The 24,039-nt window shown below is 38.1% G+C and overlaps 1 protein-coding gene across 1 annotated transcript in view; it reads right to left on the bottom strand.

Annotated features, from left to right (window-relative positions):
* Positions 1–23,839, bottom strand: part of LOC136026371 (roundabout homolog 2-like) — a 232,894-nt gene extending 209,055 nt beyond the window's left edge. Inside the window, exons 1-2 of the mRNA XM_065702916.1 lie at positions 23,690–23,839; positions 18,278–18,440 (exon numbers count right to left, since the gene is read on the bottom strand). Coding sequence (XP_065558988.1) covers positions 18,278–18,440; positions 23,690–23,741 — 215 coding nt within the window. The 5' untranslated portion in view covers positions 23,742–23,839. The remainder of the gene's footprint in view (positions 1–18,277; positions 18,441–23,689) is intronic.
* Between the last annotated feature and the right edge of the window lie 200 nt (positions 23,840–24,039).

The raw sequence follows: 24,039 nt of genomic DNA, 5'->3' as shown, positions 1-24,039 counted from the left end.
TTAGGGGGTGTTTCCCCCTATTTTCTAAAATAAGACAAATTTTCTCAGGCTCGTAACTTTTGATGGGTAAGACTAAAATTGATGAAACTTATATATTTAAAATCAGCATTAAAATGCCATTCTTTCGATGTAGCTATTGATATCAGAATTCAATTTTTAGAGTTTTGGTTACTATTTAGCCGGGTCGCTCCTTACTACAGTTCGTTACCGCGAACTGTTTGAACACTGGTCAAAGTTTGTAACTTGCAGCCCCTCCCACACGGAGTGTGGGGGAGTAAGTCATCCCTAAAGACATAGTTATTGTAGTTTCCGACTATGCGGAACAAAATGGCTATCTCAAAATTTTAATCCGTTGACTTTGGGAAAAAATGAGCGTGGGAGGGGGCCTAGGTGCCCTCCAATTTTTTTGGTCACCTAAATAGGGCACTAGAAATTTTCATTTCCGTTAGAATGAGCTCTCTTGCGACATTCTAGGACCATATGGTCGATACAATGACCCCTGGGGAAAAGAAAAAAAAATAAAAAATAAAAAGATAAAACAATGCTGGCGCAATGTATTATTTTTTATAGACCAGGTCACTTCGTACAGAAGGAGTTGGCGTAGAAACTTCGAAAGGGGCTCATTCGATTAGAAATTGAGAGGCCTAGTGCCCCTTTTAATAGTTGAAAGTGAATGGGGGGAAAATACCCCCCCCCCCGCCTTTTACCGATCATTTCCGACAACACGTCCAATAAAATTTTGAGATAGTCATTTTGTTCACCGTAGTTGAAAGGCCCAGAAAGTATGTCTTTGAGGGTGAGTTATGCCCTAGGGGTATGTAAGCTTTTTTTAGAAAGGGTGGCCGCATTAAACTCAGTGAGGACTCTATGGATTGGTAATCAGATGTTTTAGTACCCTTTTTTAAGAGTCAAAGTGATCGGAGGGCAGATATCCCCCCTCAGGCACGTCGTGTTTTCTTGAACTGCATCCAATAGGAATTTTGATGCAGCTATTTCGTTCAAGATAATATAATATAAAATAAAAAGGTTTTGGGGGCTAAAACATACACCCAGAGCCTGAGGGCAATGGCTGCAACATATGCCTCGGGGGCATTTCATGTTTTATGGAACGGAAGGTTGTATCAACTATAGAGGGGGCTCATTTGGCCAAAGATTGAAAGTTCTAGTTCCCTTTTAAGAGCCAAAGTGATGGAGGGCAACTGCCCCCCCCCCCCTTCGACTACCTCTCTCTTCCCCAATGGCATCTGACTGAAATTATACAATAGTCATTTTGTTTAAAATAATCCAAAAAAACATATAACAATACCTCCAGGGTTAGCCCAGCCCCGTAGAGCCCTGGGGAAAGTCTGGTAAGTTATGCCCTGGTGGCATATAAGGTCTTTAAAGAATGGGTGATCGCATAAACTTAAGATGGGGCTTGTTTGATCTGAAACTGGAAGTAATAGTGCCTTTTTTAAAATTCAAAAGTGATTTGAAACCAACCAGTAACCCCCCCCCCATGCCCATTATAACCCCAAAACATCTGATCACAAGTTTGAGATATCAATTTTGTTCAGCGTCATTGAAACGTACACAAATTATGTCTTTAAGAATGACAAGCCCTCACAGCACTCAGGGCAAGGGTTGTAAGTTATGCCCTGAGGGTAAATAAGGTTTTTATTAAAAGGGTGGTCATATAACATCAATCGGATGTTATCTGTTTAACAGCCTCTCGTTTGTGCTGTGATATACCGTGGCGCAGAAGAATTTGGACTTGAATTTGGATTATATGTTTCTTCAGGGGGTTTCTTTAGCCCCCCTTGCGAGTAAGTCTTCATTTTTGCCTTTGATAGTAGGGATGTCGACAAAAGTCGTTATTGATGAGCTGCTTAGCTTCTTTTCACCCGGATAGACTCTGGGACTCCTAAGGATCTCCTAATTAAGTTTTGTGCAGATTTTTACTTGGTGGAAGAAATCAACAGAGCAAAAGGAAACCTACTTGCTTACGTTCCTGGTGAAGTGATCGCGTCTCTGACGAAGGAATTTCCAAACTTTGTAAAAACCTGATCCGGCCAATCTACAAAAAGTCCTGTGCTTTGTGAATTTTTCTTTATTCTCTTACAAGTTGATGGAAAATTACTTCCGACTTTTGTGGCGCGTAATTTACTGCGACTTCCCTCTTTGTCACTCTCGCACTTTGATCTTGCGAGTATTATGAGCTCATATATTTCTTTGAAATACAAATTAGAGCAGCTTAAATTGTTTGTTCTGGATAGTGCATCATCGGAAGTTTCAAGCGTAAATCCTGAACTTGATGAGATCAAATCTACACTTCATGCAATTGCTGTTAAGCAACAGATGACGCCCTCAACTAAGTTATCACAGTCATCTGAGGTTCCCAGCCTGGTGCAATCAGAAGAGGCTGTATTGACGGATAGTGCTAATGAGTATGCTCCTGTTCCTATTAATAGAGCGAGTAGTTGCTCTATGATTCTTTTTTCTAGGCCAGCGACTGGTACCAAGAGTCAAATTGAAGCTGGAACCTATGCCAGTGCTACAGCGAAACCTGCTAAAACACATAAGGTTAAAACAGCTCAGGCAGCTGGAGGTTTTGGTTCTCTTTCATATGGTCTTCAAGGTCTCAAACACACTGTGGGAGCTAATATCAGGTCTGTGATTCCTAATATGAATTCAGTCCTGCAAACTAAGGTATCAAAGCTCTTTGTTAGTAGATTTGATCCCGATACTACTGAGGACACAGTTGTTAATTTTGTTTCAAAGAAACTGAAGTGTCCAGTATCTTGCTGAAAAATTGTGACGGCCAGTCCCAACAGTGCTTCGTTCAAGCTCGTTGTGTCGGCTGCGCTACGTGCGAAAGTTCTGGTCTGCCGGCATCCTCGTTAGGACGTTATGAACCCAAGCTTAAAGTGCCCACTAGTGAGCCCACGCCTACCGAAAGTCAAATCTGCATTGAGGAGTGAGAAACTACGTATAGTGTCTTACAAATGTCACTCAGTGAAGCATAATGCAGGTACAGTGAAAGTTCTCTGTGAAGAGTCTTTTCATATGGTCTTCAAGGTCTCAAACACACTGTGGGAGCTAATATCAGGTCTGTGATTCCTAATATGAATTCAGTCCTGCAAACTAAGGTATCAAAGCTCTTTGTTAGTAGATTTGATCCCGATACTACTGAGGACACAGTTGTTAATTTTGTTTCAAAGAAACTGAAGTGTCCAGTATCTTGCTGAAAAATTGTGACGGCCAGTCCCAACAGTGCTTCGTTCAAGCTCGTTGTGTCGGCTGCGCTACGTGCGAAAGTTCTGGTCTGCCGGCATCCTCGTTAGGACGTTATGAACCCAAGCTTAAAGTGCCCACTAGTGAGCCCACGCCTACCGAAAGTCAAATCTGCATTGAGGAGTGAGAAACTACGTATAGTGTCTTACAAATGTCACTCAGTGAAGCATAATGCAGGTACAGTGAAAGTTCTCTGTGAAGAGTCTTTTCATATGGTCTTCAAGGTCTCAAACACACTGTGGGAGCTAATATCAGGTCTGTGATTCCTAATATGAATTCAGTCCTGCAAACTAAGGTATCAAAGCTCTTTGTTAGTAGATTTGATCCCGATACTACTGAGGACACAGTTGCTAATTTTGTTTCAAAGAAACTGAAGTGTCCAGTATCTTGCTGAAAAATTGTGACGGCCAGTCCCAACAGTGCTTCGTTCAAGCTCGTTGTGTCGGCTGCGCTACGTGCGAAAGTTCTGGTCTGCCGGCATCCTCGTTAGGACGTTATGAACCCAAGCTTAAAGTGCCCACTAGTGAGCCCACGCCTACCGAAGGTCAAATCTGCATTGAGGAGTGAGAAACTACGTATAGTGTCTTACAAATGTCACTCAGTGAAGCATAATGCAGGTACAGTGAAAGTTCTCTGTGAAGAGTCTTTTCATATGGTCTTCAAGGTCTCAAACACACTGTGGGAGCTAATATCAGGTCTGTGATTCCTAATATGAATTCAGTCCTGCAAACTAAGGTATCAAAGCTCTTTGTTAGTAGATTTGATCCCGATACTACTGAGGACACAGTTGCTAATTTTGTTTCAAAGAAACTGAAGTGTCCAGTATCTTGCTGAAAAATTGTGACGGCCAGTCCCAACAGTGCTTCGTTCAAGCTCGTTGTGTCGGCTGCGCTACGTGCGAAAGTTCTGGTCTGCCGGCATCCTCGTTAGGACGTTATGAACCCAAGCTTAAAGTGCCCACTAGTGAGCCCACGCCTACCGAAGGTCAAATCTGCATTGAGGAGTGAGAAACTACGTATAGTGTCTTACAAATGTCACTCAGTGAAGCATAATGCAGGTACAGTGAAAGTTCTCTGTGAAGAGTCTGACTTCAATTTTCTACAGGAAACACTGTTAATTGATAATGTTTTTTTGGAGGGTTTAAGTGGGGATTTTGTTTCTTTTTCAGTGAATGCTACGAAAGCAGGTGATGGCCTTTTGAGCGGGAGGCCGAGAAGTGGGTAAGATATTCTCTGTAGAAACGCTTATTCTCACCTAATATCTTTTCCATTCCCCTCAGATGAGAGGCTGCAGCCAGTCTGCCTCCTTTGTGATGATCAGGAATATCTTTTTGTTAATGTTTATATGCCAGTTTACTCAAGTGAGAATTTACATGTATTTTCCTTGTACTCAGGTAAGCTAGTATCGTTTTTATCTGATAAATATACTTATTTTTGTTTCCTGGGTGATTTTAATGCTAATTACAGCATAGAAACTATTTTCAGCCGTGATCTGAAGGCAGTAATGGCTGAAAATGATTTGGTTTGTTGTGATGAAGTGGCTCTAGAGCCATCGAATTTTACATATTTGAGCTCGTCAGGCCGTACGTCATAGATTGATCACATGGTGTGCTCAAGTTCTTTTAGTAGTACTGTTATGCCTATTTCTGTAAGATATGATATATTTGGTTCAGAAAAATTTCCCTCTTTTGTTTGACTTATCTTGTGCTATTCGTGCTGCAGATTCGTTGTGTGCAGATCCGCCACCCTCTGTTCGTCTGTTGTAGAAAGGGAGCGTGCGAGTGCGTCTCAGCTTGTGGCCTATGGTGTGGAGGTTGAGAGGCGCATCCTTGCTCTGGATATAACTACTATTTACCATTGGATTTTCCCTTACTGTGCTAATCCTTCTCATACTAATGGGCTAGGGGCTCTTTATTATACACTGATCGTCCAGGTAGTACTAACAGGAAAAGGGTGGGGCTGATTGTTATTCCTGGTTGGAATACTCACGTCGGCCCCCATTATGTAGCTGCGACAAATGCCTTGCTTTTGAGGGTTGCTAATGGCCAACCTCTTGGTGGTGGGCTTGATTCTGCGAGGAGAATTCTTCACAGTAGGTTCCGGAGTGCCCTTCGGTGGTGCAAAAGATTATGGAGAGTTTGAGGACTTCGGCTCTAGCCAGTTGTTTGGGTTCACTTAATCTCCGTGAGTTTTGGAAAAAGGTTGCTAGTTCTAAGAGTGCTGGTACCCAAAAAATGTCGAACAGAGTCGGTTCAGTGACTGGTCCCAAAGACATTGCTGATTTATGGAGGGGTCATTACAGTGCTGCTTTCTCGCCAGTGGCTTCTGATCCCAAAGCAACGGGGGCAAGATCCTTCTCCAAACCTTGGACTGATCCTGTTGAGCAGCTGATAACGGCAGATTCTGTGGTGTGATCTTTGTCTGGGCTTTCGGGCAGCAAGTCTAGTGGACTTGATGGAGTGACGGCAAATCAGATTAATCATGGTGGCCCATCCCTTATTTGTTTGTTGACACTGCTCTTCAATGGTTTTCTCAACCACTGCTATGTCCCAGATTCCCTTACTGTGGTTTGCCTGGTTCCTATTGCGAAGTCAAATGCCGGTGATATGGCATCGTTAAGCAATTACAGACCGGTTGCTCTAGCGGCTGCCATCTCAAAGCTTTGTGAAAACTTTTTATACTCTTTGATATCACCCCAGATAGATTCATCGCATTTTCAATTTAGATTCAAAGAAGGATCTTCGACGGAGTTCTGCATGTTTATCCTTAAATCTGTAGTGCAGTACTTTTGGCTTTTTTAGTCCTGTGCTTGCATGCTTCATTGATGCAAAGGCGGCTTTCAACCGAGTGAACCTTGAGAAGCTCCTTGACAAAATAGACACCTAAGGAGTTGACCGTCGTGTCATTGGAACTCTTCAGTACTGATTTGAAGTGCAGCGTTTCAAAATCAAACGGAGGGATTATTTCAGTGAGTCTTTCCCTGTTTTGAATGGTGTGCGGCAAGGTGGGGTCCTCTCACAGTTGCTTCATAACTTTTATGCGGATGATCTTAACCTGCGTTTGGCGTAATCTGGGGCTGGCTGTTTCATTGGTGGTGTTTGCTTCAATAACCTGAGTTATGCTGGTGACCTGGTTATTTTAGCTCCTACAGTGGCTGCACTTAACCATTTACTTTTGATGAGTTTGCGTCAGCCAATGATATCGTGTTCAACACGGCTAAGACCCAGTGTATGGCGTTTATTCCCCGGGGAACCTCTTTGAAACATATCCCTATGGCTTCGCTTTCTGGAGTGTCATTATCTTTTGTTGGATCCTACAAATATCTTGGATTCACAATGGCTCCAACTCTGAGTGATGAGCTTCATGTTAAGGCACTTTCACGTTCGCTTTGCTGCAGGGCTAACTTACTCATTCGTAAGTTCGGGATTTACGACCCTTCTGGAAGATGTTTTCTTTTCAGAGCTTACTGCACTCCCTTGTACGGTCTAGCTTTTGTACAATCTCTGTCAGTTAAGTGTGAGAATTCTCTTCGGGTTCTTTATAAAAATTCTTTACGGTGGTGTCTTAATCTTTATTTGAATTGTAGTGCATCTGGAATGTTTGTTGGTGATGGCCTCCCATCTTTTCCTGAGCTGCGTAGAAAATCTTCTCTTTCTATCCAGACAAGGATACTTGCTTCGGATCATTTTGGTGCTTTCTGAGCCCCTTTTTTGCCTCTCTCTGCCACTTTGGCTAACTTTATCAAGTTTGATTTACACACACCAATTTTGACATGTTTAAATGTGCCATTATTATTTGAATGAATTGTTTGTTTTTCTTTGTTTTTTTGTGTTATTGATTTTTCTGTTTTTGTTCTATTTTGTTTTTCTTTTTAAGTGGCCCTAGTTGGTCTAATGTTTAATATATATATATATATATATATATATATATATATATATATATATATATATATATATATATATATATATATATATATATATATATATATATTACGAAGGGGGCTCATTGGATTAGTAATCAGAAGTTCTAATGCCTTTTTGAGCAGTCCAAATGATCCGAGGGCAGTTGCCCCCCCCCCACCCTTTGCGGGTTCCTAAAATGCATCAAATAGTAATTTTGAGAGACTTTTTATTCGAAATAGTCCACAGATCATATAACGAGGCTTTGGAGGTTGTTGCAAACGACCAGAGCTTGGAGGCAAGGGTAGTAAGTTATTCCATGGGGGCATATAAGGTTTTTATTGAACGGCTGATCGTATAGACTTCAGATGGGGCTTATTTGATTTGAAAATGGAAGTTACAATGCCCCTTTTAAAAGTCAAAAGTGTTTTGAGACTGGCCAGCCCCCCCTCCCACGCCCCTTATAACTGAAACACATCCAAAAAAAAATTTAGATGTCAATTTTGTTCAGCGTAGTTGAAACGTCCAGAAAATATGTCTTTGAGGATGGCAACTACACAGCTGTTAGGGTAAGGGTTGTAAGTTATGCCTGGTGGCATATAAATTTTTTATTGAAAGGATGGTCATATATATTACGGAGGGGGGTGTTTGAATTTGCAATCAGAAGTTCTAGTTACCTTTTTAGCAGTTAAAATGATCAGAGGGCAGTTCCCCCCCCCATCCGTCGTATTTTCCCGAAATGAATCCAATAGAAATTTTTAGAGAGCTATTTTATTCGAAATAGTCCACAGAGCATATAACAAGGCTTTTGGGGTTGGTACAAACAGACAGAGCTTGGGGGAAGGGTTTTAAATTATGCCTCATGGGAATTCGAGGTTTATATGGAAAGGATGGCTCAATAAACTTCAAAGATGGCTTATTTGGTTGGAAATTAGAATCTCTAATTTCCTAGTTCCTTTCTTAGAGGCATAAGTGATAAAAGGCAGCTAGTCCTTCCCCGCCCCAACTTCCCTCTTCACCAAACGTATCTGGATAAAATTGAGAGACAGCCATTTTTTTCAAAATAGTCCAAAAAATGTATAATTATTCCTCAGGTTTTTTAGAAACTCGCAGAGCCCTTGGGCAAGGGCTCTAGGTTATTCCCTGGGGGCATATAAGGGGTTTTATAGAATGTGTGGTCGTATAAACTTTAGATGGGGCTTGTTTGATTTGAAATTGGAATTTATTGTGCACCTTTTTAAGAGTCAAAAGTGATTTGAGAGCAGCAAGCCCCCCCCTCCCCCTTACCCATCATTTCCTAAAACAAACGACTAAACAGAGTTTTGAGACATCTATATTTTCATCAATATTGAAATACTCAGTAATTATGCGTTTGGGTATGTCGGCCCTCTCCCTAGGCCTCAGGCTAAGGACTGTGAGTTAGGCAATTTGTATATTGTTTACATAGAGTAAATGTCATTGAGAAAAGGTATGCATTTGACTTTTACTTTCCCGAAATACGAAGGGTATTAAGGCGGTCTTTCAAGAAATGTCGAGGGGAGTGTTGAAATACATCAAAACATGCTATGTATATATGGGTTCTCAAAAGGGCGTAACTTATTGTTTATATAGAGTAAATGTCATTGAGAAAAGGTATGTATTTGACTTTTACTTTCCCGAAATACGAAGGGCATTAAGGTGGTCTTTCAAGAAATGTTGAGGGGAGTGTTGAAATACATCAAAACATGTTATGTATATATGGGTTCTCAAAAGGGCGTAACTCAGGAATGACTGAATATTTTAATTTGAAACTTTCAGGAAATGATAAGGGAAATAGCAAATAGTGCAAAAATGCACTATTTGCACGCTACTACTACTACTACTCCTGCTACAACTACCACTGCTTCTACTGCTACCACAATTACTACTACTACCACTGTTATCGCTAAAAATACTACTTCTGTAGCGAGTACTACTAACGTCAAGGATATTAAAATAAACATCTGAAGAAAAGTAGAGAGGAAAGTGGAACTAAATAAAAACATACTGTATGCATACAGATTGGTGATATGGACGTGTCAGAAATAATTTTAAAACGGCTTATTGCGCCGAGAGGAAACTTCAGGGGCATCATGAGCGGGATGTTCAGTTGACCAAAAGGTAAAATGTACCTGCTACTACTACTATTAATACAGCTGCTACTACTGTTACTACTACTACTACAACTAGCACAATACTGATATTACAACTAATTCTCCTACTACCACCGCAACTAATATGGTCCTAGAACTATTAAATTGGAATTCTCAGAGAATTCTTAAAGGGGAAGATCAATTGACCAAAAGGCGACATGCGCACACTACTACTGATAGTACTACCACTTCTGCTTTCAATAGTTCTACTACTTCTATTACTATTGTTTCAACCAATATTTCTGTTGCAACTACTCGCAAGACTAATAGCACTAAGATGACAAAATTTCAAGAAGTATATAAATATATAGGTTATCTAAAAGACATATTGACAATGTTATAGCCATAGGTTTTTTCAAGGTATTTTCAAGATGAGTAAGCTGTTCAAAACTGTTGAAAAACTTTCCCCATCATGCAAATAGCAGGCCAAACTGTAAATTCTTAAAGAAACAAGAGCTAAGAGCTCATATGGCACTTGTGACGAGGCCAGAAGAGCTAAGAGCCAAGAGCTCATATGGTATGAGCTCTGCTCAATTCCAAGAATCAATAGATTGATTTAAAAGGAAAATCAAAGGCTTAATGCCGGTCGGGATTTAAAATAAGAGCTCTGAGTCACAATGTCCTTGTAAATATTAAAATTCATTAAAATCTGATCACCCACTCGTAATTTATAAATACCTCATTTTTTCTAATTTTTCCTCTCCCTTTAGCCCCCCAGATGGTCGAATCTGAGAAAACGACTTTATTTGTGCAGCTTCCTGACACGCCTACCGATTTTCATCGTCCTAGCACTTCCAGAAGCACCAAACTCGCCAAAATACTGAACTCCTCACCCCAACTCCCCCAAAGAGTGCAAATCCAGTACGGCTACGTCAATCATGTATCTACGACATTTGCTAATTCTATCCACCAAGCTTCATCCCGATTCCTTCACTCTAAGCGTTTTCCATGATTTCCGATTTCTCCCTCCAACTCCCCCCAATGTCTACAGATCTGGCTGGGATTTGAAATAAGAGCTCTGAGACATGAATTCCTTCTAAATATCAAATTTTATTAAGATCTGGCCACCCGTTCTTAAGTTAAAAATACCTCAATTTTTCTATTTTTTCCAAATTAACACCCCCCAGCTCCTCCAAAGAGAACGGATCCGTTCCAATTATGTCAATCAACTATCTAGAGCTTGTGCTTATTCTTCCCATGAAGTTTCATCCCGATATCTCCACTCTAAGCGTTTTCCAAGATTTCTGTTTCCCGCTTCCAACCCCTTATGTCCCCGGATCCAAGTCGAGTCCAAAATGGAGCATCTGAGACATAAGATCCTTCTATATATCAAGTTTCATTAAGATCCGATCACCTATTCGTAAGATAAAAATACCCCATTTTTCACGTTTTCCAAGAATTCCGGTTTCCCCCTCCAACTCCCCCCAATGTCACAGGATCTGGTCGGAATTTAAAATGAGAGCTTTAAATTACAAGATTTTTTTAAATATAAAATTTCATTAGGATCTGATTACCCATTCATAAGTTACAAATACCTCATTTTTCTGAATTACCCCCCCCCCAACTCCACCAAAGAGAGCGGATCCGGTCCGGTTATGTCAGTCACGTATCTTAGACTTGTTTTTATTCTTCCCATCCAGTTTCGCCCCGATATCTCTGCTTTAAGTATTTTCTAAGATTTCCGGATCATGTCTTACACATCATTCATTTTTACAGGGGGAGCTAACGGAGCCTATTTGAGGAGCTACCAGAACTTTACTTTGAAAATAGTTCTAATGGGTCATGATATAACTTTTAAAAATCCATACTTTGCATAAGTTTTCCCGTTATAGAGAAAGGTGGTTGAAACCTCTTACCCTCCCCTTGGCTAGGCCACTTTGTTATCTTTTTCTACTGAAATTAAAAGGAACAATAGGCTCAGTGAATTAACTCCGAGTTAATTTGTCCTCCTTTAATTTCTCCTTAGAAAGCTCATTATGTAGTTGGTAATAGCATCAATTATTTATTTTCTGATTTATTCCTTAGTGGTTCGGAGCTGGTCACCCGAATGAAAAAGGGATCAATAATTATCCAATTTGTTGGACATTAACTAATAGTCCTTAGGTAAAATAAACATTTAGGGAATTCAATATAAACCATCGCTGGTTTCCACCTTGTCGAGAACCGTTCTGAAGTAACATGAAAATGCAAGTGTTCCTGTACCTATTGACAAAAGAACAAGACAAGTCCGTGACGACAAAGAGAAGCAAAACGATTAGGTTTCCAACAGTTTGTGGTATCGAACTATAGGTATAGAGACCGTCTCAATATCGCCCAAAACGCTAAAAAATGGCAATTTGAAGAAAATTAAATATGTTAAATATTAAATAAAATTGAATTATAAAATTAAATTAAATTAAAACAAAATTAAAATTATAAAATTAAATGTATGTATATTACAAAAGTTTTTGAATTTGTTTAGAGCTTATCAAGGTTTTTGAATGAGTGAAATAAATTCAAAAAAACAAAACAACTGTGGTGAAATTGAAGTAACATTTCAGACATCACTTGAGGAAGTTTGTCCTGGTCCATCCTTGACAAAAATAGGAGTCTGAATAGAAGAAAATGCGGCTGAAAAAATCGAAGGTACTTTTCCTCTTACGTCTGACACTGGAATCTGGTGAAAGAAAAAAAAGATTGGAAGAAGTTTACTGTTAAGAAATTGATCACGAAGAAACGGTGGAAATCGGCAATATCTTCGCTATTATTTCTTGCATTATTGACTCTGCCGAGGTAGCAAAAAAAAACTAACACTTGAAGTTAAGTTTGGTTCCGTCACTAATGAATCAGACGTTACAGTAAAAGCACTAGACATAGGGTGATTAATCAGCGAATAATGAGCCAGGCCTTGTCAGTCAGAGAAATTTATTGCTCAAAGAAGTAGAATCTGAAGCCGAAAGTTTACAGCAAGCTAGAATCGTATAAGAGTCGAGCACAATCTCGGGCCTAACGAAAAAACTCAGAAAAGCTGAAGCTCATCAAGCTAGGACAATTTAAGCCAAAAATCAATTTTCCAAAAAAAGAGGAAATCGAATCCCAGAGTTTTAAACAACAGTTGTGGTTTGTAGAAACTGGTACAATGAGTACCTGCACCTAGAGTATAGTGTCGAGAAAGATTTAGCCTACTGCTTTGTCTATTCGGTGTTTCCAACTGGACCTGGCTGCGAATACAGAAACAGAGATTCTTCATTTATAACAGGAACTAGAGGCTGGCACAGAATGAGAAGCAAAGGTGCCAAGGCTGAAAAGCTCATCAGTCACTTCCAATCAAATGGTTCCAATGCTTCTGTAGGTGATCTTATTTGTTTTATAGAGAGAGATAAATCATTGCAAGCCGTAGTTAAAATTAGAAACTAATGAAAGGTATAGAGTCAGAAAAGGAAAGGGAAAGAGAGTGTTGCATTATGCATTGGTTGCTAGAAGTTAACACCACTCTAGACAAACAAGGGCTGGCATTTTGTGGGAAGAATCATGACAAGGAAAATTACTTTGAGCTATCTAATGCTCTTTCGAGACACAACATCGAAATGGGCCATCGAATGAAAAACCAGATGGAGCCGAAAGTCACTGGCTATTTGTTGGGTAATAACAAAAATAAATTAATTGTGATTGTCGCGGAGCTAGTTTGAAGTCATAGCAGAAGTTAATGAAACTAACTTCTTTGGCATCTTCGCAGACGAAACACCTCCTGCCAGCCATGTAGAGTGTTTAGCTGTAGGTGTAAGGTATATTGATGGAGAAGGAGCCACTAAAGAGTGTTTACTCGTCACAGTAGATTATGAGTAAGAGAAAAGAGCCAATATAGCAGAAGAAATTCTACGAGTTTTATGAAAGGCTCGTATCAAGGAAGAAAAACTGGCATTTCAATGCTACGATTTTGCAAGAAACATGGGTAGGCACTTTGATGGAACGCAAGCTCACATTTCCAAGAAGTTAGGAAGAAATATACAATACTTAAAATGCCTAACCCACAGAGGCAACATTATTTTTCTTTTTGCTAAGATTTGCAAAAGCAATGGAAACATCTTAGAGCTTGCTGAGTTGTTCTCTCTAGCGAGTTAGAACAGACGACGGTTGCCTTTAGATTATTGGGCATTCAATTTTGCAAAAACTATTGCAGTGACATCGGTCAAAGGTGAACGGATATTTAGCTAGATGAAATCGTCAAGAACAGAATGAAGTCAACTACGGGAAAAAATCGATTTGACTATCTCATGCTCATGATGCCAGAAAAAGACCTACTAGAAAAAAAGGCCCTCAACCTAGGCCCTATTTGTAGAAAAGTGGAAAGTTGAAAAGCCGTGCATCCTTAAAGTTTAGCTTTTTTTCTTTGTCTTGATTTTGCTTTTATGGTATATTTTTACACCAGAGTCTTTCTCTTACAATATACGACAATTTTCCGCAACTAACAAACATCATTTTAACACCTAAAAAACGAAGTAACAAATGTCAATTGTCGTAGGCACCTATCCGAATTTGTCGGCACATTTTGGAAGTATCCCTCCCAAAGTTAAAAGGGTAGTGACGCCCCTGCATCTACCAGAGTGGTTGTTGTATCTCAATTGAAATTGGTTGGGAGTGGAAAAAAGTGTCCTAATTCTGCGTTTAAGAAATTGCTTTTTTTAAACATTTTACATCATACAAGTTTTCAAAGAGAAGTAAAGAGTAGCGCTAAAACAAAGACGAGCAGAAATAGAGTCAAATAACAGTTTAAATTTAAAATGAACAGAAATCGCTATCAATTAGTAAACAAGGCCAAAAGGAACCCAAATGACATTGAACAACCGATTTGAACCTAAAAAGAAACTCAACTTGCCACAAGCAATACAATTGTAGGACTAAGCCTTCAATCAGCCAGAGCGTCATTTGGGCTTGGTCCCTTCAATTGTTAATTTATATCCTTAATCGTACTTGAGGTATTGCAGATGCACCATTCACACCACCTAAATGCATAGTTTTATTCGATGTAGTTCCATATCCCCCTCAACATTTCACATAATTTCAAGCTAAATACCCTTAGTCCTATCTGAGGTATTGCAAAAACGCCATTTTAATATCCGTGACTCATAAAGCATCTTTTGATTTAGTGTAATACTCCCCTTAGCATTCCCTTAAGGTTTTAACTGAGTAGCCTTGTCTATTTTTTACATATTGCAGATGCACTGTTTAAACAAACTAAATGCAACTAATGGCTTATGGTTCTTCTCATATGTTTTTCTGACGCTCAATCTTAGTGAAATGTATCAAATTAAGATAAAAATAGAATACCTTAGAAGCAAATTCGAGCTATACATTTGCACATTAGAAGGGGGGAGGGGGTAACTTATAGTGGTTCTGCATGCCTCTTGTGTTATGCGCAATTATTCTGCATGTTATGTAATAAGAATTTTTAGCTAACTTCACACTTTCCAAATAATTTACCCCCATTCCCACCTAATTGGCAAATATGTAGCCCAAATTGAGTATTTTCCGTTTATTCTGTCACTTCTCTTTGTCTTGTCTCACGCTAAGCTGAAAGAAGCTGAGGGATAAAGGGTTCTATAATGCGTCGATCAATGAACAAATTGAGCGGTAGCTCTAAAACTATTTAACTACAGCGGTGGTTCTAAACTATTACAATTAAATAAAAAAAACTAGTTTTTTAAACTGAAAGTAAGGAGCGATATTAAAACTTAAAACGGACAGAAATTACTCCGTATATGAAATGGGTTGTCCCCTCCGCAATCTCTTGCTCTTTACGCTAAAGTTTGATTCTTTGCCACAATTCTACTTTTTAAAACAATTAAAAACTTTAGCGTAAAGAGCGAGGGATTGCGGAGGGGACAACCCATTTCATATACGGAGTAATTTCTGTCCGTTTTAAGTTTTAATATCGCTCCTTACTTTCAGTTTAAAAAACTAGTTTTTTTTATTTAATTTCTGAACGTTTTTGAATTAATGCATTTTTGATTTTGGCCCTCCGCACATTAATTAGTAAAATGAAATTTGCATATTAATTTTTTTCTGATTAAACGGCTTTCTCTTAGTTTTGATCAGACGATTTTGAGAAATAAGGGGTGGGGAAGGAGGCCTAGTTGCCCTCCAATTTTTCGGTTACTTAAAAAGGCAACTAGAACTTTTAATTTTTAACGAAAGTTTTTATTAGTAAAAAATATACGTAACTTAAGAATTAACTTACGTAACAAACTTTTATGCTCTTATATTTTTTATTATGTATATGAGGGGGTTTGTCCCCTCGTTAATACCTCGCCTTTTACACTAAATCTTAAGTTGTATCCCAATTCTTTAAGAATGAACCCTGAATCAGAAAGGCCGTGGAATAAATAGTTGAAATTACCAAAAACACTTAGCATAAAGAGCAAGGTATTTATCTCCTCCTAAATACCTCGCTCTTTATGCTAAAGTATTCTTTAAACCCCTCATATGCGTAATAATCTCTGTTAGTTTTAAGTTTTAATGCTACTCTTTACTTTCAGTTGAAAAACTTTTTCGTGTTTATATTTTCATTGTTTTTTTTATAGTAATGCTAGAAAATCACGCGCCCTTTTCATTGAATATCTCTTCCCCCATGACATGTTCCTCCAAGAGAAGATCCTCCCACATAGCCTCCTCCCCTCAACCCCGTCCCAAACCAAAAATATCCCCCTGAAAACGTCCGTACACTTCCCAATCACCATTAGTGTATGTAAACACTGGACAAAGTTTGTAACTTGCAGCCCCTCCCCCAGGGACTGTGGGGGAATGAGTCATTCCAAAGACATAGTTAATATGGTTTTCGACTATGCGGAACAAAATGGCTATCTCAAAATTTGGATCCGTTGACTTTGGGAAAAAAATGAGCGTGGGAGGGGGCCTAGGTGCCCTCCAATTTTTTTGGTCACTTAAAAAGGGCACTAGAACTTTTCATTTCCGTTAGAATGAGCCCTCTTGCGAGATTCTAGGACCACTTGGTCGATACGATGACCCCTGGGGAAAAAAAAACAAAAAAATAAACACGCACCCGTGATCTGTCTTCTGGCAAAAAATACGAAATTCCACATTTTTGTAGATAGGAGCTTGAAATTTTTGCTATAGGGTTCTTTTATACGCTGAACATGATGGTGTGATTTTCGTTAAGATTCTATGACTTTTAGGGGGTGTTTCCCCCAATTTTCCAAAATAAGGCAAATTTTCTCAGGCTCGTAACTTTTGATGACAAAGATTAAATTTGACGAAACTTATATATCTAGAATCAGCATGAAAATTTGATTCTTTTGATGTATCTTTTAGCATCAAAATTCCGTTTTTTAGAGTTTCGTTTACTATTGAGCCGGGTCGCTCCTTACTACAGTTCGTTACCACGAACTGTTCGAAAAGAAAATAATTCGGTATTTCGGGGCTTCTGACATTATTACTCCTTTGCGGAAGTTAGGCTCAAAATTGGAAAAGGATTATATTTTTTCTCTGGGCCCCTTCCACCTCTTAGTTCGTTTATTTTCCCGTTAGTTTTCACCTGTTTTTGCTTTATAGTTGTGTTATCTCTTAGCAGTTCTTTCGTTAGTTGAGTTATGGTTGTGGTATATATGTTTTATCGCTCGTATAGTTGTGTTATTTTCAAATTATACTCCATAATAGAGGCCCCGAACACCCAGCATTGTATATTAAGCTCTGAATTTGACGTTTTTTTCTAACGTGACCAGATTCGTCCTGCGCCCTGCGCCCTTTTCATTGATATTTTCTTCCCTCATGACATATTTCTCCAAGGAAAGATCCTCCCACATAACCCCCTCCCCTCAAACCTACCCCCAAAACCAAAAAAATCCCCCTGAAAACGTCTGTACACTTCCCAATAACCATTATTATATGTAAACACTGGTTGAAGTTTGTAACTTGCAGTCCCTCCCCCAGGGACTTTGGGGGAGTAAGTCATCCCCAAAGACATATTTATTATTGTTTTCGACTATGCTGAACAAAATGGCCATCTCAAAATTTTGATCCGTTGACTTTGGGAAAAAATGAGCGTGGGAGGGGGCCTAGATGCCCTCCAATTTTTTTGGTCACTTAAAAAGGGCACTAGAACTTTTCATTTCCGTTAGAATGAGCCCTCTTGCGACATTCTAGGACCACTTGGTCGATACGATGACCCCTGGGGAAAAGAAAAAAAAAAAAAAAAAAACAAATAAACACGCACCCGTGATTTGTCTTCTGGCAAAAAATACAAAATTCCACATTTTTGTAGATAGGAGCTTGAAACTTCTACAGTAGGGTTCTCTGATACGCTGAATCTGATGGTGTCGTTTTCGTTAAGATCCTACGACTTTTAGGGGGTGTTTCCCCCTATTTTCCTAAATAAGGCAAATTTTCTCAGGCTCGTAACTTTTGATGGGTAAGACTAAACTTGATGAAACTTATATATTTAAAATCAGCAATAAAATGCAATTCTTTTGATGTAGCTATTGATATCAAAATTCAATTTTTTAGAGTTTTGGTTACTATTGAGCTGGATCGCTCCTTACTACAGTTCGTTACCACGAACTGTTTGATAAATTATTTTTGCAAGACAAAAGTTGCTTCTACATCGCAGCTCTTGTCTAAGCATGTTCAAAAATCTTAACAAATGCTATATCTGAGGGATAACGTACTTTTAGAAATCAGAGTCTTGCCTGAATGTCAAAAGCAATTCATATAAAAAGCAGACCGTGTCAACTTTACTTATCTTTAATTTTGCAATGCCAGTTGGTTTTTATTACCTTCTTTTTTTTGGAATTGTTAGGATGACAATCTGGATAGCAAAATTCAAAATTTCCTTATCATCCAACAAGCAAATACAAAAATCTCATGAGAATAACCTATAGTCATATAGGCTTAGTATTGACAGAAGTTTTGAGACATTATTTTAAAATTGTGAATTAATCACCTTCTTGAATCGCCAGAATTAGGAAATATTGTTTCTCCGTCCTTGAACCAGGTAATCACAGGGTCTGGATTTCCTTCGGCTTTACATTGCAAAGTAACTGGATCATTGCGTGGTACTGTCGTATCTACTGGGTGTTCTGTAATTCTGACTGGTCTCTGTTGACCTAAAATAGTAATCATATAAGTTTTTATTGATATAACAGCATATTTTCAAGTTTCTTAACAAACGCAGTCGCAAAGTAGGTACTGGTGGGAGAAGAATGTAAATGCACCCTCCTTTCAAGAGAATAACGACAAAGGCTGCGGGATTGTGTTTTATTCAATGAGTTATTGGTTTAAATGAAAAATTAAATAAATTCTTGGATTTCTACCCCTGCCTCTACATCTTCAATACGGTAATGAAGGAAATTAAGAGCCCTCTCCCCAGGGGCCACACTTTTCCTCCGTCAGTATATTACTCGTTGCATGTAAAAGCAGCGATTTCAATAACAATGATGTTGATATTGGGAATATGGGCACACTATCTCTGCTAGAATTATATAATGTGTTTTCAACATGTAGGCTAAACTTGCCAGAATTCAAGTGGTCTAAGATTGTGAATTAGGCAATATAAAATGATTTCATTTTTTACCTAAAATTGGAGGTACCGAGTACAAAAAAAGTGCCCTATATGCCCCTATTCTACTGACATGAAAGGACTGCATGGCAATCCGGCCTTCAGTAGTACAAAATTCATATTTACAGCCGGAGAAATTTCCAAAACTCAAAACCTTGTACTCACCTATCTAATCAGAGACAACGCAATACCGTTGCCTAATTCAATGTTTATTATTATTTGTTCCCACGGGCACTTTATATGGAAGGGATGATCGTAAGAACTTTGGAGGGAGCTCATTCGACTAAAAGTCGGAAATTCTAGTGCCCTTTTTAAGAGTCAAAAGTGATTGGAGGGCAACTAGCCTCCCCCAAGCCTTTGTTCCCCAAATGCGTCCAAAAAATTTTTAGACAGCCATTTTGTTAAAAATAGTTCAAAGTTTAGATAACAAAAATTCTGAGGTCTACACAAACCCCAGGGCCCGGTGATTAGTGTTGTAAGCTATGTCCTGGGGGTACATTTGGTTCTTATGGGAGGGATAATCGTATAAGCCTCAGAGTGGGCTTATCTGATTGGAAATCGAAATTCTTTTCCTAATGCCCTTCAAAACTGACCGGAGGAAAGCTAGCACCCCCCCCCAACGACCTTGCTTCCTCACATGTATCTAATAAAATCTTCGAACTAGCCATTTTGTTCAATATAGTTCAACTATCAAGTAACAAAAACTCTTGAGTCAACTTAACACCCTAGAGCCCGAGAGCAAGTCTTATAAGCTATTTCCCTAATGAAGACAAGCCCCTACACAAATTAAGACGGGCCTTTAGCTGTTAGAAAACGTTTATTCGCCTCTTTCACTGGCATTGAGTATTTAAACGTTAAATATAAACCAAACAAAAATATAGGTAAAGCTATGATAATGCTAACGTTGCCTGGGAACAAACTATTTTAGATATTAGTACGGAGCAATAGCGTTTCTAACCTATGACTTTTATTGCAACAGATTAATCATAAAAGAAAATAGAACTATCATTGTATCATTAGGCTCGTATGCTAGAAACTATTCCATGGTGTGGCGATTTGTCGAAACCCCTAAGCCAGAAGAATTGTGGGGGACATCGGGAAACACCAAGGGTCACCAATTAGGAGTTAGATTATGAAAAATGTCGTTTTTTGGTATTGTCATTATAAAAAAGCAGCCCCCTCACCACGTATTTTATGTCTTAATTAAAAAAAAAATGGAAAACATATTTGCCTCTACATTTTCGTCAGTTGCTTCACCCTGGAAACTCTTAATATTATTAACAGTGGGACCTCTCTAGGTTTAGTACCTAGCTGGGCAGCAGACAACCGTTGAAGTCTCACCCTTGTCAATTACATCGCTCAATGATCCCAATGCACAATAAATACTTAAAGCAAAGTCTGATCGGAAAGATCAGAGGCCACTAAATACGTGCATTGATGCTCGACAAAACACACAAGTTTTCCAGTTTAGATTATTTCAAACGTTAAGTTAATTTTTGCAACGAGCGAGGGGTTGAGCCCCCATCAGATAAAACACACAAGTTTCCCAGTTTAGATTATTTCAAACGTTAAGTTAATTTTTGGACTACTTTTTGATATATTTACTCTTTAGCTTGTTTTGCCAGCCCTCGACTTGCTACCTGGATCCGTTGCCGCCTCTCGTCCCCATAGATCCAGCTCGTATGGTTTAAAGTAGTTTGCGCCATACTTGTGACGATTTTCCATGTGATGTACTACTTCCTACTAATTAGAGTTTTAGAAACACACTTTGAGCTTTAAAGGGTAAAGCTTGTGAAAAAGAAATATTTTGTGCGCATACATACCGTTAAGTGTTTCGCATGACAAAACTATAGATTTTTCTATAAGAATTTTGTCTGTTTTTTTACGAAATTCTTACAGTCAATTTTTGTGGTTTTAAAATATTTTATATTCACGTTAATTCTGTGGATTTCGTTAATATATTGCAAATCAAGTTTGACTACTTGTCCTTTTTCTTTAAAAGCGACAGCTGAAACATAAGGGCAGGCTTAGTGAAAAACACTAAGCCTTTTCGACGCGCTAAAAAAAAAAAAAAAAAAAAAAAAAAAAAAAAAAAAAAAAAAAAAAAAAAAACTTAGTGCAACGAGCGAGGGGTTGAGCCCCCATCAGATAAAACACACAAGTTTTCCAGTATAGATTATTTCAAACGTTAAGTTAATTTTTGGACTACTTTTTGATATATTTACTCTTTAGCTTGTTTTGCCAGCCCTCGACTTGCTACCTGGATCCGTTGCCCCCTCTTGTCCCCATAGATCCAGCTCTGGTTTTTATGATGTTTTTCTTAATATGACCGATTTGTCTTATGACAAATAGCGTGCACTAATAGGTGCACTTGTAAGACCTGATGTACCGGCCTCCCAAGTAAAGTCTGAATGGGTTCCCAGTTTTCCAAATACTGCACAGATAATTCAACTTTTCCCACTTCCTTAAGAAAATCCACCCCCTTATTAAAATTGTTTCGCATATCCCAGCCCAGAACTTGGAACTAATCTGGGATATGAAAGATATTTATCAGTAGTCCTAGTTGGTATAAGCCTACGCATTGATAAGAAATTCTTCAAGATTCTAGAATTGTTAGGACAAAGATACTATTCAGTCCACACACATCTATGCTTGAGAAAGATTAGACATATTTAGATCTCATGGTAATCCATTAGTTCCTACTTCCTATGACAAGCGGAACTCATAGAAACATGAATGATTATGACATAATGACATAGGGTGATTTTCCAACGTTAAAAGCAGGGAATTGTTCAAGTAAATCTCCTGCTGTGTTTAGCTGGTGTTAACGAGGTTCCTAGGTTTAAATGACAGATTATCTAAGCTGAAAGGTTTTTACTTCTCTCTTTTTTATTACCATTTTACCAGTCAAATGGTTGAGCCAAAGTACGATTTTACACTTATCCCATCGGTCAGTACATAGCCAAAAGAGCAAAATACTGACAATACACCAATCAAAACTTCTTTAAAGAGCTACATTTCTTAAGCTTACTTACAAACTAATAAATATTCATTCCTTTTTTCTTATTCTTAACCAAATCATAGATACACCAGAAAAAACACAGAATTATTCTTAGCTTCATATTCAACTTATCTAAACGTTAACAATGCAACAGTTGAGGCTACTTTCGATAATCATATTTCTTAAACTTTCTTATAGACCTTATACATACTTATTTTTTTCAAAATTTCATTATTCGAACTACAGGTAAACTGAAGAAAATAGAAACGCATTCTTGACGTTTATTGATTGCCGTTTCCTCAGCATCCATTTATTTAGAAATTACACCAAAGAAAAAATTCAGGTTTACTGCGATAAGTAAGGAGCGAATTTAAAGCTTGAAGAGAACAGAAAGTGCTACTAATGAAGAAATTAATAAATGTACGAAAATTATAATGAAAAATAAATTAGCAATTAAAATGAATGAAATTACTGCAATTCAGTAGGGTGCTTTATCCCTCCCTCTCTCTCCCAAGAACAATTTCTAATGTTTCTTCTTCAATATGGTTCAATGATAACGATCTCTATGGGAATTCTCTGAAAATCTTTATCTCTATAAAGATTACGATCTCTATGAAGGTTCTCTAAATATTCTTATCGCCTAGACACTGTTCGTAACTCTGCCAATGCATTACGTCCTGGCTTTATACTGTTAAGCATGAAGGTATGAACTGCAGAGAGCAATTTAAGGTTGAACAACTTTACCTTATGAGTCCATCCGTTCAAAGCAGATATGCAAGTAGAAATCTACCTCGGAGGAGGTCTAGCATCTCTAAAGGTCTGGAGGGGCAGATTTGAAAACAGACAGAAAATATGTTTAAAAAAATAAATAAAAACTTTAAGAATTTATTGGGTAGCTTTTTTTATAAAGCTCTTCTATAATTTGGGTATTTTGGGTGAGTCTGGTTTTCCCAAAGGATTTTTTCTGATTTCCAAAGCCAATTTTCGTATGGTTTAAAGTAGTTTGCGCCATACTTGTGACGATTTTCCATGTGATGTACTACTTCCTACTAACTAGAGTTTTAGAAACACACTTTGAGCTTTAAAGGGTAAAGCTTGTGAAAAAGAAATATTTTGTGCGCATACATACCGATGAGTGTTTCGCATGACAAAACTATAGATTTTTCTATAGGAATTTTGTCTGTTTTTTTTTTTTGCAAAATTCTTACAGTCAATTTTTCTGGTTTTAAAATATTTTATTTTCACGTTAATTCTGTGGATTTCGTTAATATATCGCAAATAAAGTTTGACTACTTGTCCCTTTTCTTTAAAAGCGACAGCTAAAACATAAGGGCAGGTGAATTGGAACATTAAGCCTTTTCGACGCGCTAAAAAAAAAAAAAAAAAAAAAAAAAAAAAAAAAAAAAAAAAAAAAAAAAAAAAAAAAAAAAAAAAAAAAAAAACTTAGTGCAACGAGCGAGGGGTTGAGCCCCCATCAGATAAAAATAATTTATGTTCGTTTTAAGTTCAATACCTCTCCTTATTTCCAGTTGGAAAAAAAACGTCTATTTTATTTGCCTTAAATGTGTATAAACATCCTCCAAAGCCATTACTGTAGCATAGGGCGTAGAATTGTCTTTTATATAAAGACAGTTAGATAGATTATCACCCAATTTAGATACAGCTAGGATCAATCCCTGGGTCCCGTATTGGCATGCAGGGTATCAATTTCCCTTGCTACCGCAGGAGAGAGATGGGAAGATAATCTCTATCCTGAAGACTAATATATAAAAAGAGAGATAGGAACAGCAAACAACCATTAACCAAGGCACTGAGCTGAAGCAAGTACAAGCTTAATCCCACAATCATTCTGATATCCTTCCATATCTTACAGGAGATACATCAAGAACATTGTCACCCAAAATCCAAAGAATAACTAAAAAACAAAAGAAGTGAAATATCTTGACGTGTTTATCCCAAGAGAAAGTTGAGAAAATGACCTGCGCGATGCAAAATCTAAGCTGAAACAGGAAGAAAACTTAAGTAGTCCCGGAGACATGGTAGAGAGAGTTATGAACAATAAAAGTAGACTAAGTCTCTTGTTTATACCTTATAATTGACACCATTAAAAAGAAATAAATACGACAGATAATATGGTAACTGGGAA

This window comes from Artemia franciscana, chromosome 4, assembly GCF_032884065.1.
Source record: "Artemia franciscana chromosome 4, ASM3288406v1, whole genome shotgun sequence".
NCBI lineage: Eukaryota > Metazoa > Arthropoda > Branchiopoda > Anostraca > Artemiidae > Artemia > Artemia franciscana.
The sequence above is the reverse complement of the archived record's forward strand: the minus strand, read 5'-3'. Positions and strand labels throughout refer to the sequence as shown.